This window comes from Carassius carassius, chromosome 41, assembly GCF_963082965.1.
Source record: "Carassius carassius chromosome 41, fCarCar2.1, whole genome shotgun sequence".
Lineage (NCBI taxonomy): Eukaryota > Metazoa > Chordata > Actinopteri > Cypriniformes > Cyprinidae > Carassius > Carassius carassius.
The window spans coordinates 15,450,742-15,466,701 of NC_081795.1; the positions used below are offsets into that span (position 1 = coordinate 15,450,742).

Consider the following 15,960-nt stretch of genomic DNA (forward strand, 5'->3'; position numbering starts at 1 on the left):
ACAATATGTTGTAAAAACGTCTGAGTGCTGCCCTCTTCAGGTTGAACGGTGGCTACTGCAGTTGATTTTTCCTACTGGATGTTTGCGGTGGTAAGCGGTGGCAGGTGACGTAAGCAGTTTCCAGCTCACCACGCCCTTGGTAGTATAAAACCATCTTGTTCCGTCAAAGTCCGGGTGTAGTGAGTCAGGAGTTGGAATTGCGAGTATTGAAAACAATCAGGAGGATAGAATATTTTAAGCATCTATTTAGCATAGCATTTATATAGTTATTTAGAATATTTCGTGTGGCCTATGTAGTAAATTAGCATAGTTGTTAGTGTAACATTAGTATTGTTAGAAGCATAGTTAGTTAGTAGCATAGTATTGCATCAGTTAGGATAGCTTAGTTAGCGTAGATTTATCTGTATTTACATTTAGTACAGTGGTCAGGATGGTACGTAGGTGTAGTGTTGCTGGTTGCAACAGCACTGCTGGACTGCATAGTTTTCCAGCAGACTTGAAAATTAGGCGCCAGTGGTTGCATGCACTCGGCCTGGAAGACCGCGAGTTCCCGCCTAGAGCTGGAGTGTGCAAACTGCATTTTACGCGGGATTGCTTCTCCAACGCAATGCAGGTGGAAATGGGCTTCTCCACACAGCTCGTGCTGAAAAGCAACGCAGTGCCTTACGCTAACGTTACTCCTCCTGCAAGGACTTCACCACCGCAGCGGCGCCTTGAGGTGAGTGATCATATATACAATTTATGATTTGTCAAAAGTTAAAGGGTCATGAAACCCTAAACCAAAATTTCTGAGATTTTAACAGAGGTATGTGTGTTGAACACCATTGAAGACAATGTTAGCATCTGTTAGATTTAATAGTAGGGGAGGGGGAGGGGGAGGGGGAGGGGGAGGGGGGGGGGGGTTAAATTTGAGTTTTTATACGCTGTTTTCGTCTTCCGGGTTTAAAATCTTCAGCCTGTGACGTGGCAGAGCACGATAGTACTTTGATGACTCATCGGTGTCTCAGAATTATTAATTCTTTCCAACGACAGAACATGTCAAGCAAGCTGTGATATCGCCCAGTAGATGAGTGAGGCAATCATGGGACGCAAGTGTTTGTTTTCGTGGTGCAAAAGTGCGAATGGTTTGCATATGTTTCCCCGCGATGCTGCTAGGGCTAGACTCTGGCTGCGGGCGGTTGGTTGGCCATCAACCACGGACACATCTAGATTATATGTGTGCAGCAAACATTTTTCGAGAGAGAGCTTCGAGAATTGGAGAATGGTGGACTTTGGCCTTGTTGACTACCAATGCAAGTTGCGTCTTGCGATTGATGCGGTGCCAAGTCCCGAGGACTTTTCTATCCTTTCAGAGGTATGTGTGTGTCTAAAATTTAAACCTGATCGTTTTACTTGCATTTTGTTAAATAAGCACTGATCGTTTTACTTGCATTTTGTTAAATAAGCACTCGTTATTAAAATATTTGATATTTCATGGAAAAATTTAAATGTTCAGTTCTTTATTTTAGTCAAGGGGAGGAGGTTGAAAACCTGAAGGTTCCAGTGTTGTCAGGGAACTGCTCTCTGATGCGGGTAACAGCACACGAGGGAATCACCACCCTAATGTGTCGAGAAGGATCTGGCTGCAGACTTGCACTTGCACTCTCAGACACTTGTGCTTCCGCTAGCGACGTCACTTGTAGTAGTCTTTATTTTTTTATTTTGTTATTGATAACTTTTTGTTTGAATCTCTCAACATTTTACAAATGTAGTCAGGTGGTGAAGACTAGAAAAAAGAAACTACAATAGCTGTGTCTCATTTAGAAGGATGCGGTCCTCCGGAGGTCGCATCCTCTGGAGGTCGAATCCTCTCTAGGATGCGTATACGGAGTGTCCTTAACCCTGGGATTAAACGAGAAGGCCTTCGTAGGATGGAAGGAAAAGGAAACGGGAAGTATCACGTTGCTATGCCAACACATAGCGTCGTTGCGCTCTCACACTTGTTAAAGAAAAAAATATTAGGAAAATAATTTCTAAATTTGGAAAGTAACTTAAAAAAAAAGTTTTTACTTGTTTTATTTTATTCAATGTTTGAGGAGCTAAACACTTGTAATCATGTTGACCACACTTGTAATTCAATTTTTAAAAAATGAAGAACTTTAAAATACTTACATTTAAACACCACATCTCTGCTTGTGTGTAGATCTGCTGCCGCCATTTTTTCAAATAAACAACGGTTATTTATGGCGACGCAAAGAATTGTGGGTTATCTGTAGCAGCGAAGGATACACCTCATGCATCCTTCGAATTCCTGTGAAAAAAGGTCGCATTCGAAGGTCGCATTCGGAGTGTGCTACTTGCTTTTCTGAAATGAGACAACCTCGATGACGTATGCAGCCTTTGAATGCAACCTTCGGAGGGCGCAGCCTTCTAAATGAGACACAGCTTATGTCACTTGCAATCGCCACTTGCACTCACCGCTACCTATGACGTCACTTGCAATCGACACGAATCGTGCGTTGCCAATGGAGACAAGACACTGTGGTGATGATTAAACGATTAAAACTAAATTAGTAGGCCTACTACTATAATTTACAGGGTCCTGCAAGAAAAAGACAAGACCGGCAGAATATAAACGCAATGCACAAAGTCTTTCGTTAAGCGTTTTCCTCCTGTAGAAAAAAAAACAAACACTTAATAATGGCAAAATGTATTAAGATTCATTAAGTTCAATTAAAAGACCAAATTCGATATATAGTTATCATTTAATGTACTACAAGGCAAGCAGATGGCTATGAACACAATGCGCAAACTTTGTCCTCCCATACAGCAAAATGTTTAATGTGGCTTAATAACAGACATAATATGATGAAAACAATTCAGTAAGCCTAGCCTATATGTCTAGTTGTTGACTCAACGGATATACAGACCAGCAAATATGAACGTGCATTATGCATTAAGTGATTTTAAAAGGATCAACTCCGTACAGGCAAGCAGACGAGTACAGAACGCAGTGCGTTAAATTGTACATTAAACGTTTTCCTCCTATAGAAAATCATTATAAATAAAATGCATAATGTATCTCAATGGACCAAGACAGTGAAATAAACGAGTTGTAGACAGTGTATTTTATATGAAAAAATGCTTAACGCGAAACTTTGCGTGTTGCATTTATTCTGGGCTCACCTGCTTTTATTTTAATAATTTTAATGTATTTTAATAATGTAGAGAAGCATATTGAGTTTGGCCTTTATCATCTTAGTCCATTATGCCATATTTTGCGGTATGTGAGGAAATATTCTATATGTATACATTAAAATAATGAACTGTATATTTAATTTGATATTTTAATAGCATCTTAATACATTAAGCCATGTCAAGTGTTTGTTTTTCTACGGGAGGAAAATGCTTAGCGAGAAACTTTGCGCAAGCGTTCATATTCTGCTGTTCTGGCCACGGATTTGCCAGTCTTGTCTTTTTCTTGCAGGACCCTGTACGTTATATTACTAAATTAGGTTTAATCATTTAATCACCACCACAGTGTGGCAGGTAGCAGAGAGGGCAAGTGGCGATTGCAAGTGACATGGTAATTTAGTTTATTTTTTCTTGTCTTCGCCACCTGGCTACTGTTATAAAATGTTGGGAAATTCAAACAAAAAGTAATAAAAATTTAAATAAAAATAAAGACTGCAAGTGATGTCACTAGCGGAAGTGCAAGTGTCTGAGAGTGCAAGTGCAAGTCTGCAGCCAGACCCTCTTGAATGTGTCGGCCAAGGTACCCCCAGCACCACCGGACAAAATTCCTATAGGCCAGGTGTCTGTAGCAACTGAGATTGAAACTTTAGTTTAACTTGTTATGGATCATTACATAAAATACTAAAATGCTACCTGTACTGTAAATGTATGTTAATCTGTGAAATTATGTTTAGTTAACACCAGGTAAGAATGTTACTAACCTATTGAGACTGTGTTCTCCATGTCACCATAGAGCTGGCAATATGTGCCATAAACAGCTTGCAAAACAAATGTGTTTAGGGCGACAGGTTCAAAACCTGGATGAGCAGTTATGCATGCTGCCCCACCAACCTGCTCACATCTGTGCATCACCTACATGTTAGGAATTAAAAGTAATAATAAAATAAAAGGTGTATAATATATATACATACATACACACACACACACATATGTATGTATATGTGTGTGTGTGTGTGTAATGGAAACATGCCCAAAACCTACATATGGTAAAACACGTATTTTGACTGATTACATACTGAATTGCAATACAGTGAATTGAGTGTCAAGTTGCGTTTACCTGTGCCACTTCTCTACAGCACAAGTTTTCTCTTGGAGACAGCCTAGTACAGTGACCACAAGTACACCTGTAGATAAATTATACGTTTATGAATGAAAACGTTATGCTATTTTCAAACACAATGTATGCTTAGATATGATATTCATTATTATAGTATTTATTATTAGTAGTTCTTTCTCAGATTCTCTAAACCGTTAAGCTCTGTATTTGACTTACCGGTATCTAAATAAAACAAAGAAAAATGTGTCCATTATAAAAAGACAATTCATTTAAATTATAAAAATTAACTCACTCTCATCTTGTTTCAATGTTGCATGACTCATTCTGTAGAAGATACTTTAAAATCTTATAATAGGAGAAAATATGTATAAAAAAATAATGTTCTTTAATATTTTCATAGATAGAATTTTAAGTATTATTGTTATTCAGTAAACATGCTTATCTTCTATCCTATTACAACTTGCACCTGGAATATATACAAAGTAATAAATTGAGCACTAATTTGACCTCACTGTCTCTACACAGGCCAGCACATCAAGTGCTTGTATTCAGCTGCCTCTCTCAAGGGATGTTTCCTGCCAGACAGACCCCCTGGAAACACATACTGTAGGCACACAGCTGTCCTTAAAGACTCTGCCGCCCCACTTTAGAAGTGAAGGTATGTACCTGCCACCTTCACTACATTTACTTTTGATCTAGTTAGTAAACGTTTTCTGGCATTTCTCTTTGCTTTCATTAATTGTTTCATCAGACTTGGCCACAGGTGTCCAGGCAAATGTCTCCTGCAAAGATTTTGGTGTTGGGACGTCCAATGCAGACCCTTTGTGCCTGTCATCCACACCTTTGAAGAGACCTCGTCTAGACCTCGATGAACAGCTGAAGGATGATGCATTGGCGCACAGCTCTTTAGAGGAAGCTTTAAAGGGACAGGATTCCACTTCTGATCCCGCTGACTCCATCACAGCTTCGTTAGACTCTACACTTAAGTCGTAAGTTACTGAGTGTGAAGATATATGCGTGGCTTGCATTCTAACATAAAGAATTAGTCTGTTGTTGTTCATAGCATTACTTTTAGGATTGTTTATGTGCATAAATATTATTAAACCAGATGCAAACAGGGTGATGGTTTAAATTACAGTCCACATGAAAGCTCAATCTGTTTAACTCAAAATGAGTTTTCCTTTCTATGTGGTTTGATTATAGAGAAAATTCATCCACTCCCACCCACAACAGCAAAAAGTACATAGTGTACGAGAGCTGCATCATGGAGTTGTTTAATGTATGTCCAGTCTGCACCCGGGCATGTGATGTGAGGACCCAAAGGCTGGGGACATTCCTGTCTGTGAAGCAGTGGTGTCCCCGCTGCACATTTACAAGACACTGGAGTAGCCAGCCTGTCATTGGGAGCGTGCCGTCTGGAAATCTGCACCTTTCTGCCGCCGTGTACCTGAGTGGTGCATCTTTCATACAAATCGAAAAGGTAAATGATGTGCAACTGTAGTTACTTTGACTGTGAATTACTTAAATTTGGATCAAATTACATGTATTATTTATGCCCCCACACCAACAGGTCTTCAAGGCAATGAAGCTACAGTTTTTTAGGTATGAAACGTTTCAACGACATGCCAGAGCTTTCATTGAACCGGCAGTTATTCACCACTGGAAAGCCACACAGGATGTGAATCTGCAGTCGCTGAGTCAGGAGGAAAAAGTGATAGTTTGTTGTGACATGAGAGCTGACTCTCCAGGTATTGATACTTTACTGAAATAGTGTGGTTTATACAGGGGTTACATATTGTTTGAAGGTAAAAGGAGTGACCTAAATAACATGCTAGACATAATACCAAAGTATTGAATGTTGATCACTGATGTAACTATTTGATCAAAAACAGGTCACTCTGGAAAGTATGGCAGTTATGCAACGATGGATCTCCGTACTAACACTGTTGTGGATATTCAGCTGGTTCAGGTGAGGTTTCAAAATTTATTTTGTAAAGCGTTATTGGTTATAGTTTTAAAAGCAAAGTTCTGTTAATTTGTTTTTCTGTGTTAACAGAGCAACGAGGTTGGTGGTAGCTGCCACATGGAAAAAGGCCTGAAAAGGAGTCTAGCATTACTGGAGTCGCGTGGCGTCAATCTTGATTGCATCGTCACTGATCGTCATCAACGAGTACAGAAGTTCCTCAGAGAGAGAAACATAACCCATTACTACGATGTCTGGCACATGGCAAAAGGTATATTGTCAGTGCCAATAGTCCATAACACCATACAAAATCTATCAGTTTTACTCCAAACTTTTCCTTTCTTTGAGTTGTTGGTGTTATACTTTTGGTGAGAAGGACCTGATGTTAGATTTAGCTTGTGTAAATATCCTATTTGGTAAAAAGACTTGTCCTTAATTTGAAATTGTGACACTGTGAGTAAATGGTAACGAATGCTTAGAAAATGATTATGAAATGCTACAATAGAGTAATCACTCAGTTTATGAGTATCTTAAGTATCTAAGTGGAATGTATTTTGCTTTCATTGTAAGGAATTTCCAAGAAACTGGAAGCAATCAGTAAGCAGAAAGACTGTGAGAAACTCAAGAAGTGGATGAAAAGCATCATCAACCACATATACTGGACTGCAGCTAGCTCAACCTCCGAACCAGAGATGATTGCAAAGTGGACCACGATCCTGAACCATGTTCGAGATGTCCATACACATGAGGATCCTCTTTACCCCAAGTGCGAGCATGCGATCCGCAAGACAACTGACAAGAGTAAATGGCTCCAAGCAGGTATTAGATCAATATACAGGCTTAATGTCAAAACAGTAAACCAACAACTACAGTTATTTAGTCACTTTCAGAAATTGACCTGAGATCATCGTTGTAATATTCTGCACTGTATTGTTTTCTAATAAGATATTTTCTTATTGTCTTCAGATACTCTAGCTTTCTACAAGTTGGAGAAGTTGCTGACAAATAAAAGAACGCTGAAGGATGTTGCAAAACTGAGCCCCCACCACCAAACTTCATCTTTAGAGGCTTTCCGTGCCGTCATCCTTCGTTTTGCCCCAAAGAATGTTGTCTTTCCCTTTATTGGGATGTTGTGCAGGTAAAAGAAAGTTTGTTTACTCGATACTTTTGGGAATTGTAGCCTAAAATATCTGTCAATATTAACACATTTTGTCTTGTACTTACAGACTATACCTGGCTGCTATGCATTATAATGAAAATGTGGACCGACCACGGGCCGAAACGGCGGAAGGTGTACCTCTCTTTAAAATCTCATTTCCAAAGTCTAGGAAGGAAGAGTGCAGAGTTAAACCTCAAAAGACACAGCCGACCTTTGGTAAGGGTTAAATCGATTCAAACAACACATCTTTTGGAATTCAAAAATGTATTTATCTTGATGAAGAATCAATTAAATACAAAATCACAGTAAAAACAAAACCCAACCAATTAAAAAGAAAAAAAAAGTTTGTGCTTGTGTTTTATGATACAGGTTATGTTGCTGACATGATGGACCTAATTTTTGAGAAAGTCTTCGTTAACCCTGTGCCATTCACCGATGCGCTGTTGGCCATCCCTGTCCCAGAGGACCTATGAGTCCCTGAGTTTGAGAAGCCAGACAAGGAGGAGGTGATTGCCAGCTTTGTTTTCTGTGGAGAACAGTTTAAACCCTACGTAGTGGCCTTCCTCTTTAGGAAATTCACACAAGCTGGAATAATGACCCGGATTCTGCGTCCCAGGAGTCCTCAGCACCAGCTCACAAACGAACGATAGGAGAGATACCTGTAGCCACTGAACAATTGATATTTAGTCAAATATTCCTTTGCTCCTATGGATCATCTTCAATGCTTGTTTTGTAACCTTTTTCACGTTTTTTTTCTCTGATGTAAATAAATCTTGACACTGTCTACACTACTAAATGAAAATTAGACGCAAGGTTGGTTGTTGGAATAAACGGTCAAGACTCAAAACAAGACTTTATTTCTTATTTTAGTAACTTCAGTAACCAAGCACAACTAACTGGTGTATTCCTCTCAAATGTAGAGGACCGTAATCAGCTCTGTGTATCTGCAGAGAGCAGACAGGATACAATCCAGGATGGTCAACCAAACATGTGAGCTGTTCTTCGACCTCCCGTAGTCTTCTAGTAAGACGTAAAAATCTCAGTATCAAAAAAAAAAAAAAAAAATACTGTTTTTTTACATAAAAGATATAAAATGTGTTTATTACATATTGTGATTCGAGCCATATTCAAAATCCACCGGGACCGGTGCTGTGGCAGTAAAAGGAGATTATGTTCTCAAATCTGAGATTATAAAGTCTTTCATATTTGTATTCAGCAGCTGCAGAATCTGTGGTGAATATTTGATCCTCTCATGTGCCCTTTCTTTGTAGCCGATGCTGTTTTCGCTCCAAGTAGCGAGCACGAGCTTCTGTGATTGAGCTTTCATCGTTTCTCTTTTCCAACTTCTTTGCTGCATCCTCTGTGGCTTCTGTTTTAACACAAAAAAAGTGTTACAAAAATATGACAATTTGACTTCATCAAAACGCTCAGCCTCTTCAAACACACCTGATTGTCTTTTTGCTGCCTCCTTCTTCTCCCACTGGGCCATCTCTTCATCGGTTACTTCTTCCCTAGCGACACTGCTCAGCTCATAGACGTCGATTTTATGCAGTTTCGGCAACAGGTCCTGCACCCACTCGTAACGGATGGGACAAACTGTTCTCACGTACACCCGTGAGGTGACCAAGACATCATGGAAGATGATCCAATCCAGATGCAATTCTTGACCAAAGAGCTGAATAAAAGTAGTTACAGTGGGTGTTAGGTTAAAACAATCAAAAATGAAAACAGGCTTAGAAATTACATGAATTTGAGAAAAATAAACTTTTGCAAGGCTTTATTTCCTTACACATGATGAGGGGTGAATGAGAACGCTGGACCCATGTCCATCCATGGTGCAAAAAGATTTCCCAATAGATCTGAGGAAAACAGTACAGTTTAATACTGGCTTTAATAAATAGACTTTATGTGATGAAATAACAGTGTGGAGCTCACCTCCTGGCTACATTGGTGAAATAACCCAGGCAAAGGCACTGCCGCAGCAGTTCACTCCGGCTGCCTTCAAACGTCTCGTGTGGAAAGTCGTTCTGCTAAATAAACAGTCAAGAACTAGTTGTACAGATACAACTAATAACAGTAAAAGCAAATAGAGTTGTAGAGAAACTCTTACTTGCTTTAGGCGTAGGAGAATCTCTCTCAGTTGAGTCTCAACGCTGAAGGCTGACTTCACTGCGCGCCAGTGGATCCAGTGCTCTTTGCACCAGGCCGATGGATTGTCACTATTAGAAGAACCAAAGAAAGAATGAATAGCAACATTTCACATGATTTCCATTAAGAGCTGTGGATTTATTTAGTCATTTGGTCAGTCTCTATGGTCTACCTCGCTCTGCACTTCTCAAACACACAGAGCAGCATGAGAAAATCATTGGAGCTGCCAGCACAAGCTGCTATTTCTTTGTGTCTGATCTCTGCTTCCTTTTGTCCTTCTGGTTTACCTAAAAAAAACAAGACGCAACATTTTATTTATCTAATATATTAGATTTAACAGGAAGGGACATTTAATTTTAATGCAAAATATTGTTCAAATATTAATATTGTGGAAAAAACTATCAGTTACCATATAACTTATAGTGAATGTCTGCATATAAACAATAAATTATAATGTAGTAATGGCCAATTTCGTTTATAAAAGTTTTAGGTTTGTCTTTTGTTTCTCATTTACTTACACAATGCAGTCAAGAATATTTTACAATGGGCCATTTATCAGTTTTCAGGCCATAATGTAAAAATAATTTCAGAATTTTATTATCAGTTAATCTTTTCATTTTTACCAGTACATTAACAGGATTTTTTAAATATAATTATTAACAGGATGTGCTCAGTAAAAACCGATTATGTGACATGGAGTTACTACCTTAAAGTTGCAATGAATCGGAAGGAGCAACAATTTATAAATTTTTTGCATTGTGGCACATCAAGTGTAACAGACTGTCGTAAAAGAAGAAAAATGTAGGGCAGGGACTTGGCTGTATTCATCAGCTGTTGATTAAATTTTGAGATGTAAAGTTTTAAGCCTTCAACACACTGCACAAGTCACTAGGTGTCATTATTGTATAGTCTGCATACATATTTGTATCCAAGTTTATTAGATCCATGTCACACAGTGTGATGTGTAATGCTTTTGTAAGATTGCTGAAATCATGCATGAAATCATCATGCATTAGAGGACAAAATGATTGAAGATGTCCTGCATACAACTCCAGAGAGAATTGTCTCATTTTAGCAAAAGACAGAGTTTTGATATTAAAGGAGCTCAAAAAAATGTCAAAATTAAACACTAATATTTATTTCACGCCGACTTAATGTATCAGACATGTGAGACGACAAACAGAAATGATTACCTGGTCGAATGAAGATGTTCTCTACTGAGAGCATGGCGGCCACAGGCAGCATGACGTCTTCACAGCCGAGAGCGGCAGCTTTGAGCAAAGCACGAGTAAGATTAGGAGGAAGAGGAAACTCCACCATCAACCTCCCCAGCCTGGTCACGTCACCCCTCCTGCAACAAAAAGACGATATTAGCACTTCAATTAAGAACTGAAACATTGAACAATATGTGCCATTAAATAAAAAAAATTAATTACATTTATGCGCTTTTTTCCAAAGCCACTTACAGTGCATTCAGGTTAACATTTGTGTACTCTGGGAATCGAACCCATAACCTTTTGCGCTGCTAACGCAATGCTCTACCACTGAGCCACAGGAACACTGACGTTCACATTGATGTACTGTGAATATCAGCAGGACCGAGGGCAAGATGGGCTTCTGGAAAAATGCAGCTGGCAGTATTCTACAGTATTCTCAGCTTTTTTCCTCACATAACAGGCAACAGTTTGTGGAACGCTTGTCACTCACCGGTCAATAGCATCATACTGATACAGCTGTTTCAGAGCGGTCAGGATAAACCGTTCCTCTGGACTGTCCAGGTAAGGAAATCTAAAATACCATAATTGGAAAAAAAGTGTTCAAATTTAAATTATTAACAAACCAATTAAACAATCCAAAAGGAATGGAGATTGGCAATACCTAATCACATCATGGATACCGAGACATTTCAGCGTGAGAATGACAGACGTTAGACTGGTCCGCTGGATCTCTGGAATGGTGTACTCTGGCATGCATGTGTCCCAGAAGTCTTTACTATAAATCCTGAAGCATTTTCCTGCAGAGGTTCGTCCAGCCCTGCCTGCTCTCTGCTGAGCCTCGCACCTGTGTGGAAACATCATCAGAACCTTTATTAAAATACAATAAAAGAAACGGAATTGTTTTTATTGTTTGGATAAGCTAGTTAATTCCTCACTTAACAGGAAGTATAGTACAATTAGCATAACACACTCACATTTTGATCACAATATTCACAGAAACATATAATAATAAATAAAAAATAATAATAAAACAATTCAACGAACAATAAAAGGTATATAAAAAAAATTATATAAATTTAAAAAAAAATTCTAGATTTTCACAGGATACTCACTTTGATATAGGTACCACTTCCAAAATATCCAAACCAACATTTGAGTTGTGATTCAGTTGTTTCACAAATCCACTGTCAACGATATATCTACAACACAGAGAGAGAAAAAAATTACACTACAAGAGTTCCTCTGGGCATAACTACATCATTTTTAATATCTGCCGTTTTACTCATTGAGAAAATGATGCTTGTTCAATATCGTACGACTTGTATCTACCTGATTCCATCAATTGTGAGTGAAGTTGCAGCAATATTCGTCGCTACCACACACTTTCTCACACCTTTTGGTGGAGGCTGGAATATTTGCCTTTGCTGATCTGTAAAAAAAAATGAAATATCACAGAACATGTATTGAGCACTCTGTGATTATGCACAAAATTTCACTCCGTTACGGCTTTTAAGACAAATCTAAAGGCAGGCTGACCTGTTGGCATGGACCCATATAAAGGCAGGATAAGAAGCCCTTCAACAGTTTGGTCATGGACATCATAACGATAGTCTAAGATCTCAGCCTTATCAAAGAGCAGATCACAGGCTTTCTCGATTTCAGACTGCCCTGTTCAAAACACAAGCACAGGGCTAAAAACCACTGAAAATCTGCAAACTACTGTAAAACTGAAACATTTTGTAACTATACATGCCTTTGCTGTCACTTTTGATCATATAATATGTCTGTGCTGAATAAAAGTACTAATTTCTTGCTAAGATTTGAACAGTGGTGTACTCGGCTGAACTTACCTGTCAGGAAGACCAAAATATCACCGGCTGCTTCATTTGTGTGCACATCTAAAGCCGTCTTTACCACCTGTGGATAACAGACAGAACACATTTACAGTCTTGGAGTTTTGTAGTGAGGTAAAGTTTATGATAATGTATATTGTCCCAACACACCTCTTTGACATAGACAGAACTATCTTTGTCTTTTGGGCCAATAAGATTACAGAATTTCTCCTTGACTGGATATGTACGCCCAGGAATCGTGAATACTGGACAGTTCTCATAAAAAGAGCTGAGCTTTTCCGTTTCTAATGTTGCTGACATCACAACCACTTTGAAGGGGGGGTTATGACCACGGGACCTTTTTGACAGAGTTTTCTTGAGTAACCCAAGCAAGACATCCTGCAAAACAAACCATTTTATTAAAGATGTATGCATACAAATATATATATATATATATATATATATATATATATATATATATATATATATATATATATATATATATATATATATATATATATATAAATAAATAAATATATATAAATAAATATATAAATAAATATATATATATATATATATATATATGTTGTTTGTTTTTTTATACAAGGAAACTACAAAATATAAAAGAAATGATAACATCTTCCAAAAATGTAACTACGGTAATTTCCCAAGTAAAACCACAAATTGCAAATATATAGTCCACATACTGTATTCAGGCTCCTCTCATGGGCTTCATCCAGGATCACAATGCTGTACTGTGATAAACTGGGGTCTGCAAGAATCTCCCTCAGCATACAGCCATCTGTCATGTATTTAATCATAGTGTCCTGACATGAGAAAAAGACATTAAAAATTCCACCAAGTACACTAAATGCATAATTTTGAAATAGGCTAGAATGTTGAAAGCATGATACTTTTTTTCAGGACCCTTGATGTATAGAAGGTAAAAAAAAAACAGCATTTAAAATATATTTTTTGTAACATTATAAAATGTATATGTCGCTTTTGATCCATTTTAAGCATCCTCGCTAAATAAAACCATTAATTTTCTTTCAAGAACAAATCGTACACAAACTACTGAACGGTAGTGTATATTATTGAAATTTCAGCATAGAAAATTGCAAAACTACTGCCCCAGTTACAGCTTTTGGATCTATTTTTCTGAGATACAAACGCTGAAATGTTAAATAAGAGTGTAATCTCGTACCTTTGTTGAGCAGTCGTCGAAACGCACTTGGTACCCCACCTCCTCACCCAGCCGGACCCCCATCTCATGGCACACCCTCTGGGCAACAGTGATGGCTGCAACCCTCCTGGGCTGAGTCACACCGATCCTACCATTCCTGCAAAGACCTGACGAAAACACACACACAAACACACAAACACACACACACACACACACACACAGAGAGAGAGACAGAGACAGAGAGAGAGGGAGAGAGAGAGATGCTGCAGAAGATGAATGGATCCCACACACTGGAAACGAACAGACCTGCAGTTCATTAGTAACGTTAATGTTCATTCATACCTGCTTTAAACAAGTACTGAGGCAGCTGAGTGGTCTTTCCGCAGCCAGTTTCACCCGTTACGATCAAGAAGGTGTTTTCCTTCACTGCCTGAATGAGTTTGTCTTTGTGCTGATAAATAGGTAACTTTCTTGATACACTGTGCTCGGTTTCTCTGCTCTTCTCTGCTTTTGACATGTCTATGGCCGTTCGTGTGCCGTGTATCACTTCCCAACGTTGCTCAGCTGTATTTTTCACCTCTTGCAATTTCATAAAGCTCAGCAGAATATTAATAAGTCATAATCACACGTTATCTGGCGTTATCGGAAGACCTTTTGCCATGCTGTTTACAAGTTGTTGGCTGGTTTACATTAGCGTTCTTCTTCTTGGCGGTTGGCACACGACGAAAAGGTGCATTACCGCCACTAACTGGTATGGAGCGTGGATCTGAATGTCTGGTACTTATTTTATTCCAAACAAAATAAAACTAAAATGAATCAACAAAACAAAAATTAACACAGAAAACTTCTCAGTCATATTGATTATTCTAAGAAAATGAAAAACAGTTCCATAGCTCTTATCTCCTGAATTTTTTTTTTTATAATTTCTGTTACATCAGAATTTATTCTTTCCATTCTAAGGTTTCGGATCATTTCCCACCTTTTGTTTACATTAGCGTTTGAACCATTATGTCTATATTATAGATCAGTGGTTTGAACCATGGTTTGAACCCTCGTCTCTTCTTACGCACACAGCTCACGAAAACACATTAGCGCCACCTGCAGCACTGGAGAACATGTGGCTGCTGCGTTCACTGCAGGTGTTTAACCTGTTTTTATACAGTCTATGGTTCAACCATAGACTTAATATACGTATATATGTCTATGTATTCAACGGTAGCAGCTGTTGTGTAAAAATCATAAGACTGTATAAAACAGGGGTCTCCAACCTTTTTGTGAGTGAGGGCTCCCTGAAGGGATAAAATAGTCTTGAGGGCTACTTGTTTGATATAGGCACACACACACACACACACACACACACACACACACACAAAGTTTCAAGTTTTGAAAAATACAACAACAAACTGTAATATTGTTAAATATGACTATTGAATATATAATTACCGTATATACCCGAATATAAGACAATTTTTTTTGTCCTAAAATAGGCTTTTTTTCCTAAAAAATGAGGGGTCGTCTTATATTCGCGATATATACAAAATCACGGGGGGAAAGGGAGAAAGAACAACGGCATAAATATGAAATAGTGACTGAATGATATACTTTACATACTTGCATGTAAAATTAGAAAAGCAACATAATATCTGTGTTTAACTAAATTAAAACGCTGCTCCTCTGCACGAGATGCAGAGCGAGAGAGAGAGACAGAGAGGTGCGCGCGCGCGCGAGCGACACGAAGAGCGAGAGAGAGAGAGGTGCGCGCACGAGACGCAGAAAGAGAGAGATAGAGAGACGTGCAGATTCTAAATATTTTAAATTATTGAATTATTTTATTATGTTTTAATGGTATATGAAATGTCACCAATAGTTATTTTCTCATTTTATGCCATTATCATAAAAAAAATGAAAGATTACAATTCAGGCTATTTATAGAACATGCTCGGCGGGCGACTCAGAGACTCCACGCGGGCTACCAGGTGCCCGCGGGCACCATGTTGAAGACCACTGGTATAAAATGATAAAAATGTGTATTCCGGTTTGGAGTGCATCATATTATATATATGTTCAAAATACAAAAACAATACAATATACAATACATTTAAATATTCAGCCCTTTATAACCAGATAGTTATTTAGGCTACTTCCTGTAAATAAATGCTAATTG

The 15,960-nt window shown here is 38.4% G+C and overlaps 2 protein-coding genes across 5 annotated transcripts; one reads left to right on the forward strand and one right to left on the reverse strand.

The window, feature by feature from the left end:
- Positions 1-382: 382 nt before the first annotated feature.
- On the forward strand, positions 383-8,096 carry LOC132122845 (uncharacterized). 3 transcript variants are annotated; one of them, XM_059533319.1, is made up of 11 exons: positions 383-718; positions 4,817-4,949; positions 5,043-5,280; positions 5,495-5,771; positions 5,862-6,039; positions 6,184-6,260; positions 6,348-6,525; positions 6,825-7,073; positions 7,221-7,392; positions 7,481-7,629; positions 7,783-8,096. In XM_059533319.1, exons 1-11 carry the CDS (start codon positions 431-433, stop codon positions 7,884-7,886), a joined length of 2,043 nt encoding a protein of 680 aa, XP_059389302.1. In that variant the 5' UTR covers positions 383-430; the 3' UTR covers positions 7,887-8,096. The 3 variants fall into 3 exon arrangements, with proteins under 3 accessions (XP_059389302.1, XP_059389305.1, XP_059389304.1); XM_059533322.1 differs by having other exon boundaries at positions 386-718; positions 5,055-5,280; XM_059533321.1 differs by lacking the exon at positions 383-718 and adding an exon at positions 1,050-1,354.
- Positions 8,097-8,261: 165 nt separating this feature from the next.
- On the reverse strand, positions 8,262-14,495 carry dhx40 (DEAH (Asp-Glu-Ala-His) box polypeptide 40). 2 transcript variants are annotated; one of them, XM_059533318.1, is made up of 17 exons: positions 14,139-14,495; positions 13,818-13,963; positions 13,318-13,437; positions 12,782-13,009; positions 12,629-12,695; positions 12,315-12,446; positions 12,108-12,207; positions 11,891-11,977; positions 11,440-11,622; positions 11,269-11,349; positions 10,755-10,912; positions 9,734-9,848; positions 9,524-9,632; positions 9,349-9,440; positions 9,203-9,272; positions 8,860-9,088; positions 8,262-8,782 (listed from the first exon to the last, which is right to left on the reverse strand). In XM_059533318.1, exons 1-17 carry the CDS (start codon positions 14,386-14,388, stop codon positions 8,664-8,666), a joined length of 2,286 nt encoding a protein of 761 aa, XP_059389301.1. In that variant the 5' UTR covers positions 14,389-14,495; the 3' UTR covers positions 8,262-8,663. The 2 variants fall into 2 exon arrangements, with proteins under 2 accessions (XP_059389301.1, XP_059389300.1); XM_059533317.1 differs by having other exon boundaries at positions 9,349-9,443.
- Between the last annotated feature and the right edge of the window lie 1,465 nt (positions 14,496-15,960).